Below are 9,952 nucleotides of genomic sequence, written 5' to 3'. Positions count from 1 at the left end.
TTTAAAAAGTGCGCCACTTCCACAAAAATTGATTAAGAAGAAAAACCCTACGTACTTCCAAAGCCAATTGTATATAGATTATAAATGTTCTTTAGTATTTGTTCCATAACTCATAGACGCCGAGAAATCCGTCCTGCTGTGGCGGTGTTTTCAAAAGAGCTGTTTTCGACGATGAGCTCTGTCGCCGCCATTTTGTCAGAAAATGACAATAAAAAAATTGTTTTTCGTTCTTCAGTATGTGTTAAATAAACCCTCTGAAAAGACATTCTATTCCATTTGTCACACTCCCAAAATAAATTTTCAAATTTAGGTCTTTTTTTCTGCCTCTAGAGTGGTTTTATCCCTTAATAAATTTCTCGTCGAGAGGAATTCGTAACAACTCGTCGATTATTTCTGTTTCAAGTCCGAATGCAACAATGGTGTCCGATACGTTCGACGAATCTCCGCCACTTTCACCGCATAATTTAGCTTTTCTAATGGGTCACATAGAGGATGTTGGTGTGACATTTTTAGGAGATTCGAAAGTAGTGGCAACGTTCTGGAGCGATTCGAGCATACGCTCGCTAGGGATTTACCTCTACGACAAACTCAACCCAGCTGTCATTAACCTGATTGACGTGTTTCCGATACCTTACTCCCTGCCTAAGTTGGACCTAGTATGCTTGCCTCCGGGGATCGACGAGAGCGTAGCCAGACCTGGATTAATTGCGATCAAGTAAGAGTTACCATTGCTTTTTTTTTTACTTGAAAAACTCATGCATTCGTTTAAATATGGTCTATATTTAATTGGAATGAAATTTGAATTTGTAAATAAAGTTTATCGTAATAGCAACGAGTATAAGCATTCCATAAACTCTACAGGGTTGAATTGAGCTGTTCAATGCACAAATCGATTAACTCTGTAACACAAAAAATGTTGAGAAATGCGATGAAATAATGTAAATTGTTTTTTAAAATCCCCTTTTTGATATAAATTCCAATAAATATTAAAAGAAGGTCTTTGCCTTTCAGGAAAGGTATTATTAGACTGCGGATCTTTATGCAAAATAAAGTCTTCGCGAACGTGCCTACAAAAATTGACCCTAAATAGGAATTTATTTTATTCTGTAAATATTATAATATAAACTTTACTTTCAATCTTTTTTATATCCTTGCATATTGTTTGCATTTTGTAGTTTCTTGCACATTCAAATTATCTATAAATGCTTAAAGATCCGCAGTCTAGTTATTATAAATATAAAAAGTTATGACTGTAACAAGTGCTTTGACACTTAAATTTAAGATTTTTCAAAAAGTGGATTTAATCGATTGGGTGCAGTGAACGGTTCAATTGTTATATTTTAATCGAATGAAACTTAAATGTCTATTGTCACTATTTGTGATGGAAGTCCTCGATGATTTCATTTACATCGTTTGAATTTTTAAGGCAGTCAGCTTTCTATACCACCGAACGATCGCCACTGGTTACCAAAGAAAATGCTTTAAAGGTTCTAGTCGTTTTATTTGGGCAACAATTACTCGACGAATTCGTGAACGCGAATCGAACGGACGCGTGGATCTGCAAGGCTTCGCTGCTTTATTTTCACCACGAGGTTGTCCCAAAGGCAAGTGCATAAATTTACGTATAAGAGGATGATATTTCACACTGTCACGGTTCTAGTGTTTACAATTAATACCGTTTAAGGTTTTCGAGTGTAAGTTGTGTTTTTTCGAGAAGCCTTTGACAGCTAGGGTGAAAATGAAACGTTACAGGATCACCCAAGGATCGAATCTCCTCCATTCCACCCTCGCGAATTGAACGGACGTATCTTCTTTATTAGATAAAAATAACAAGTCGATTTCTTTTTAAAACTTTATGAAAGATTTTACGATTTAAAAGAGATTTCTTTTCCATTTTTATTCGACATAGAGCACATTTGTTTCTTACATACCTACAAATAACAGCTTATAAATTAGAAAATATATACGTTTATCGCTTACAAGAATTCATGTATAGGTACAAGAAGAATCAATATTTTTTATTATTTTGTGAAAGAATTTACGATTTAAAAGAGATATTTTTTTCATTTTTATTCGACATAGAGCACATTTGTTTTTTACAGACCTACAAACAACAGCTTCTAAATTCCAAACTTTCTATGTTTTTCAATCACAAAAGTTCATATGTATCATACATAAATCAACGAAAAAAGCATGATAAATTAAAATTCTCTGAATCCAATTCTTTAGAAGAAAAAAAAATCACAAATATTATTTACTTTCTGATCCAACAAAGGAAAAACCTCCCTTAAGAGTTTATTTATTGAGATCGATTAAATCTAAAGCTGCACGATATTATCTCGCAGTTATCCTCGAGATCACAGACTTTTAATTGAACTAACCGCGCATCCAACAAGACACGACTTACTCCTGGAGACGATCGAACAGTATCAAGTGTAAATTAATATTTTGAACCAATGGCAGCGTTGTAAATCGTTTTGATAAAATTCAATTTTCAGATAGATTCATCATTGAATTTGAGCAACTCCTTTGTTACCGACGTTCAATTGCAAGCTATGGAAAGCGACGGTTACAGCATTTCGAGGCCATTTCACGAAAATGTCAATTATCGACTTTTGCACTCTTTTAACGACGAATATGCGAAAGGTAAGACGATGATCTGGTTTACAAGGGATAATCGTCAACTTGGAAACTCGGAAAATTATTATACTTTGGGAAGATTAAGTTTTCTTATGAAATATTTACAGATTTCGTTTGATGTTTCAGGTAAAGAGACTCTGTAAGTTTTGTTTCTCTACAGCAGTTTTTGAAAAATTCCTATCATTTACAAGAGTCAATTTCAATCATTTAAAGGGGTATTCTGAATTAGGAGGTTTAGAAAAAGCGGTTTTCGTGAATTTTTTTAGGATGGAAAAAAAAATTAATTCTATCGAACTGTTTATCCTGTTTTCATACATATTTGAGTAGTATGTAAAAATTTTTCCAACAAAAAATATTCAAATTGAGTCGACTGTGACGCACATTTGTAGAGCACCTCACAATTAAAACCTCCTATCGGCGGGAAATATGCAGGTCGTAATTTTGGTTTGACACAAAAAAACTGAAAGAAATTTTCATTTTCATACATTTTTCTTCAATGTGAAATAAGAAAATTCATACAAAAAAAAATTTAAACAACTTTTTTATCAAGTTAAAGTGATTTTTTTCACCCAAAGAATTGGTTCTTCCTTTTTAAACTTGCAGTAATTTCACATTTCACCAGTTTTACGGGTTTTTCTTAGTTCACAAAGAAAAAAAATGAATGAAAATGGAAATTTCTTTTGGTTTATTTGTGCCGAATCAAAATTACGACCCGCATATTTCCCGCCGATAGGAGGTTTCAATTGTGAGGTGTTCTACGAATGTGCACCACAGTCGACTTAATTTGAATATTTCTTGTTGGAAAAATTTGTACAGACTACTCAAATATGTATGAAAACAGGATAAACAGTTCGATAGAATTAATTATTTTTTTCATCCTAAAAAAATTCACGAAAATCGCTTTGTTTAGACTTCCTAATTCAGGATACCCCCTTAAAGTCAAGTTCGACAACAATAAAAGTTGCATATTATTTATCAACATATGGACTAAAAGTATCCTCCAAAATTGTCGAATTTTCCGAAAATCCAGGTCGAGGATCTTCCCTTGTTAGATTTAAGTTTCAGGATACCACGGATGTAAAATTTTGTTGCATTTTGATTACTTCTTATAGGTGCATGTCTGATACGCATGTTGCATGGCGCGATAAGCGATACCGCACTTAGGAACGGCTACAAGAAATTGATAACGAGGTGGTGGGTATACATCATTCGCGAAGAATTCCACGCGTTTTATTGATTCTGAATGATATCGTTGAACCGTGCACGGTTTTAGTAATTCGTATTGCAAAGCAGATCGATGTCTTCGACGCTCGAACATTAAATTAAAGTAGTAATCGAGTCGTTTCGAAACCAATTGTCATTAATCTCTCGTTACAGTGTCATTAACCCCTTGTTATAATAAAGTTTGTGAAATCCAATACGAACAGAGATTGTCGCTTAAGGGGGTACATCGCAGTAACGGTTTCGAAATCGACGAATTTTCGAGAATCTGTTTCGAACAAGCGAGTAAATAAATTTTTTGATTGTTACAGTTAATGTTTATATATAAAACGAGAATAATTTAAACGAAGTGGCGGGCTGCAAAAAAATGATCAATTTTCTTATAGAGATCATTTTATTTGACATAATTTAACACACTCAGAAATGCATATTATAATGACTGAATCAAAGTTTGTAATATGCAATTTATAGTTTATAGCAGTCACTAATAAACTCTGTTGTTGAAACGACTTTAAATAAACGTATCTAAAATATATGAATATGAATGTGTGATACCATTGTCGAAATGTGTGATACCAGCAAAATCGTTGATGTGCTGTTGACATTGATTAGATTATACGGTTTATCTGAACTGAGAAACACAAATATATTTAAGAACTAGAAGCTTGTTTGTATTAGATAGACATATACTATATTGCTACACGTTGGGAAAAATTGATATCCCAATAACTATACTAAATATATTAAATATACTAGATATACTGAATTTTTGAATTATCCGAAAAAGAATTTTAGTTTACGGAACATGTATAAAAAATAACATATAAGTTGATATTTAAGACATTCAAAATGGTATTACAAAAATATTTTAAGTAGAGAAAATAAATCCATATTTACTGGACAGATATATAAGGAAATAATTCAGATAAAAACTTGAAATTTTTAGGTCTTGTTCTTATTAATATAAGTAATAACTAGACTGCAGATTTTTATGCATTTAGAGGAAATTTAAATATGCAAGAAACTACAAAATCCAAACAATATGCAAGAATATAAAAAAGATTGATAATAAAGTTCATGTTATAATATTTGCGAAGGAAAATAAATTCCTATTTAGGTTCAATTTTTGTAGACATGTTCGCGAAGATTTTATTTCGCATAAAGATTCGCAGTCTAGTAATAACTCTATCAAATTTCAAATCATTTCACAAATTTTTACAGGAGTTACAAAAAAAAATAACCGATTGAAAAGAATCTATGTATTTTTCACGTAAACTTTTCGAAGGTTTAGGGCATGTGTTAATGTTAAAATTAACAGCTCAAATTTTACAAGAACATTTTTTTATGTATTTTCAAGGTATTTAGGGGGTGCGTAACATAGATTTCAGAAATCATTGAAATAAGGACCACCCTAATGCATATATTCACTGTAACATGTAATAAATTGAGTTGCATATGCTCAGCTATATTTAATCGCATTATTTGTTGCAAAAAAGTTCTTGAAAAGTCGCCACTCGAGTGCAAAGGGTTAAGAGCGTTTCTTTATACGTACCTTCTTCCTACTCGTTCTCGTGTAATTTCTTATTTCTATTATTCTATTATTTCTGTTACGAGTATCGAATGTTACTCATAAGATTACCATCTTTCGCTTCCCATAATCATAAACTAAGCAATAATCGCGGGAACCTTATTTTTCCTTTAGGAAATCGAACGCTACGTATGTTGCCGATTTCATGAACGCCATGGCGGAAGAAACTACCGATCTTCCGTTAACTGCTGGAGTTACTTTGGAAGAAGCGATGAATTCTTGGATCTCCCAAGGTGGATATCCCGTTATCACGGTCATTAGAAATTATGAGAAAGGAACTGCCACTATTTATCAGGTAACAATAATAGAAATTATATTTAAAATCGACTGCGTGAAAAGTTTAACATATGCAGGATGATCCACGCAATTGTTTCAAGTCATAACTCCGTTATTATTGCATTTACGAAAAAATACCAAAGGAAAAAGATAAATGGTTCGAAGAGCACTACATCAGTAGGCCTTTAAATTTTTTTTAGGTGCAGCAGTGTATATGCAATTAACAATTGCATCATTTCTTGAAATAGAAATGCATATTTCTTTTAACACAGATCAATTCTTCTGTTCATTCTACGTAAAAAATAATTAGAGTACCGTGGCAAAAAAATTATTAGATCTCGAGATATTTTCAAAAAAATGTCTTTATTGAACAAGACGCTTAAACGCTTCATGACTAGTAAGGTAATCACGCTTGTAAAGGTAATCACCCTTTCGACATTGTTATCATAACAAAAACTAATTTGTACGAGTAACTATTTCATCATTCAGTAGGAATTCACGTATCGTAACTCGAGTACGAAAACTAAGAATTTGAAAAAGTGTAACTGTATTTCACTAAATACAAGAAAATGTATTTTACTAACAGTGAGAAACAAGATATGTACGACACTTTTGTGTTGTGTGATGCAGATAATTTAAACGCAGTTATACAAACAATAAAAAAACGTTATCAGAGATGTTTAGAATGTAGTGGAGAAGCGTTGGAGCACCTTCTTTAATAAAGAGATTTTTTTGAATATATCTCAAGAAATAATAATTTTTTTGCCATGATACCCTAATCATTTTTTACGTAGAATGAACGGATGAATCAATAAACAAAAATATGCATTTCTATTTAAAGAAATGATGCAATTGTTAATTACACATGCACTGCTGCATTTAAAAAAAATGTTAAGGCCTGTAGATGTTGTGCTCGTCGAACTATTTATCTTTCTCCTATGACATTTTGTCGTAAATGCAATAATAACGGAGTTATGACTTGAAACAATTGCGTGGACCACCCTGGATATATTTTTGTAAATATGAAGTTTCGAGTCGCATCAACTATTTGTATATATTCTGAACTCTTTTTACATTAACTTTTAATTTAATAAATGAAGTATTATTATTGGAATTTAGCGGACCTTACAGTTTCCTTTCTCTTCTTCCAATAAATTATTTTTTCTAATTTAGACTCTTTTATCGGTTCTCCTGTACACCGAGGTAGATTTTGATTAAATAGTCTCTAAAAATAAAAATTCTACGGATACATGTTCAAAAACAATTATTATTCATCTCGTATTTAGACTTGAGGTGTGAAAAATCCAGTTTTTTTCCTAATTGGGGTTTTTTTCCCAAGTTTAGAGTCGCATCAACTACAAGTGGTTATTAGTGACTTAGCTTCGGTAAACGTTAAATCTTGTTAAATAAATTGATGAAACGCACCAATAACATGTTATCATATTTTGTTAGAAGCAAAAAGTAAATTCTGCATGAACTGCATATAAAGATTATCAAATCAGACTACGCTTAAAAATATTCGCATTGTAATAGAATAAACTGTATGTATTAAAGTATTTAGTTATGCAGGGTAAAAAGATTTAGAGATTGAAAGAGGTAGTTGGCCATTCTTAATCTACACACGATGACTAACCGATCCTTAATCGCATTACATTTTTAAGATTTCAGACGTAGATCACGCACTCGATACTCAAAATACAACGTGCATCTTTATCAGTAGGTACATATTTTATAAAGAGAACCTCAGAAAATACCATTTGCTCGTATTAAAAGAAAAAGGCATGGTTAATGTTCTTGTCATGTTATCGGGCAGGATCGTAAGAAAGTTATTTCGTGACATTCCGATAGATTGTAAAAACAATTCGGATAAAATTCTTCGTTTATATCGTTTCTCATTTATTATAATCGTAATCGCAAATTTTTCTGCGATTACGATCGTATTTTCAGGTGTTTTCAGACATAGAAGATTTGTATCTAAAAGCTGACTTCAGATTCGTGTTCTTCACGCTCAAAAAACCTAGAAAACCATGACGTTTTTTGGTGTGAGGAACACGAATCTGAAGTCGATTTTCAGCTTCAATACTTTTATGTCTGAAAACACCTGAAAATACGATCGTAATCGCAGAAAAATTTGTGAATACGACTGTAATCGCAATGAAATTTGTGATTACGATTGTAATCGTAATCGTAATCGCAACTCTGAAACATTTGATTACAATCATAATAGTAATTATGATTACGATTATGCTCAACACTGGCATAATCGTAATTAAATTTTAATTATTTGCATTTCGTCTAACAGTTCTTTAAATCGATTATTTTAGGAACAATTTTCATTGGATAGACCATTGGAAAATATCTCCAGGTTCTGGTACATTCCACTCAGCTATATTGACGAGAATGGCAATTGGTCGTCTCCTACGATAACGTGGTTTCAATCCGAGCCAAAATTCGCTATCGATAATGTTGCCTCAAACGAATCTTGGGTTCTGTTCAATATAAACAAGACTGGTACGTGACAAATTTTAATATTTTAATATTTTCAAATTTTAATATATCGTTTTCGTAATTCTTCTCTCCAGCATCGAAATTATGCTTGGTAAACATACATTTTTATATTATCACTGAATCTTCACAGTTAAGTTCTTAATATTGGGTTGTCTGAAAAATCCATGTCGATTTTTGGTAGGTGGTACAGGTCTGAATATATCGGAAAGCTTGAAAATAATTTACATGTATGTATCCCTTAAAAGGTGGAAAGGTTGTGGAACAAGATGGTACCTATGGAATTCAATAAATATTAAATATATATCAAAATTTAAATGTGGTATTTCTGGGCAACCCAATAATTTCTTAATATGTTCTTAATGAAGATTTTGATTTTTTCTTAAAATTTCATTTGACTAAATCGTACTACACAGAATGAGTTTTACTAGTAATAGTAGTAGTAATAATCTCTTTATTTCATTATCATACAATACACTTAATAATATTAACCTTATTCTAGTTGGAAATTTGTATCCTAAATTCTCCTCGTTTATTAATTACTTATCATTCGGAATTCTTATTCCTACCACACAGTCTTCGTCAACAACCCTTAAATTTGTAATCCGATGTCATTAGCTCAAAATTATATTCTTTTCTTTATTCCTTCCATCCTCTTTGGTTTATTTTCTTGTCCCTAGAATCATTTTCATCCACCTAACTCCGATATCTTTTTCGTCTAAAGTTGTCTCTACATCCATTTCTGTGTTTCCTACCCCTTCACATTCTTTTATTAAATGTAGAATTCTTTCGCCATCCTCTTTGCATATTCTGCACATCCTTTCTTCGTCTTTCAACCATTATTTATTATAGTTCTCTTCGTTCCCATATCTGAATTCCAAATTTGTTTATTTTTAATCTATCTATCTTTGATCCCTTTTTGCTGTTTAAATATTTAGGTACTTCAGGTGCCAATAAAAACTTGTAGTGTCTGTTATATTTTGAGTTCGTAGCTTTGTTATGATCAATTTGCTGCTTTACTTATTTATCTCTATTGCATATTGTTTCCATTATTTCTGTTCTTCCTTCTCTGAATGAGTTTTACTCTAATTCTTATATCTTATTATATCTCTCATTCGTCTCATTCGTCTCATTTACTTTGTTTACATTCGACTTGTTATTGTTCACAGAATTTTATTTATTTTATTTATTCGAAGTCGTAGACGGCGTACATTCGTATAATAATCTAACATCATTTCCCTATCGACGTTTTCCAAGGTTACTATCGCGTACATTACGACGAAAGAAATTGGATGCTGCTGAATATCGCGCTGCAAGAGAATCACGACCTGTTCCCACCGGAAACAAGAGCATCGCTTATTGACGACGTATTTAGCCTCGCTGCGATAGGTTTAATAAAATACGAGATCGTTTTCGATTTCATTAAATATATGCAAATGAAGGAAAGGCACTATGTGCCTTGGATGGCGCTGATGCGACACGTGTTTAAATTGAATAGGCTCTTGTACGAAACTCCGATCTTCACTGATTTTCAGGTGAGTCGTGGGAACTGTAAAACGTTACTGGAAAATAAAATTTTAAACGTCTTCGAGTCATAGTCGATTTCTGGTAGTTAATCTTCGATTCAGGTACCGTTTACGTAATTCATGAAATCAAAAAAGCAGTTCAGTTATAAATACAGGGTGTCCAAAAAGTCGGGGAGGAGCCGGAAATGGGGGGTAG

General features: G+C 32.3%; 1 protein-coding gene across 1 annotated transcript; it reads left to right on the top strand.

Moving 5' to 3' along the window:
• Positions 1-162: 162 nt before the first annotated feature.
• LOC128896515 (thyrotropin-releasing hormone-degrading ectoenzyme-like) lies at positions 163-9,765 on the top strand (the record flags this gene model as incomplete). The annotated part of the gene is made up of 7 exons (XM_054159886.1): positions 163-715; positions 1,427-1,604; positions 2,499-2,646; positions 3,753-3,834; positions 5,564-5,744; positions 8,050-8,236; positions 9,488-9,765. Coding segments are annotated over exons 1-7 (1,353 nt in total), but the record flags the coding sequence as incomplete, so codon positions are not given.
• Positions 9,766-9,952: the final 187 nt, after the last annotated feature.

Source organism: Hylaeus anthracinus, unplaced genomic scaffold (genome assembly GCF_026225885.1).
Source record: "Hylaeus anthracinus isolate JK02 unplaced genomic scaffold, UHH_iyHylAnth1.0_haploid 11014, whole genome shotgun sequence".
NCBI classification, from domain to species: Eukaryota; Metazoa; Arthropoda; class Insecta; order Hymenoptera; family Colletidae; genus Hylaeus; species Hylaeus anthracinus.
Note: the sequence above shows the minus strand (reverse complement) of the source record. Positions and strands in the feature narration are given on the sequence as shown.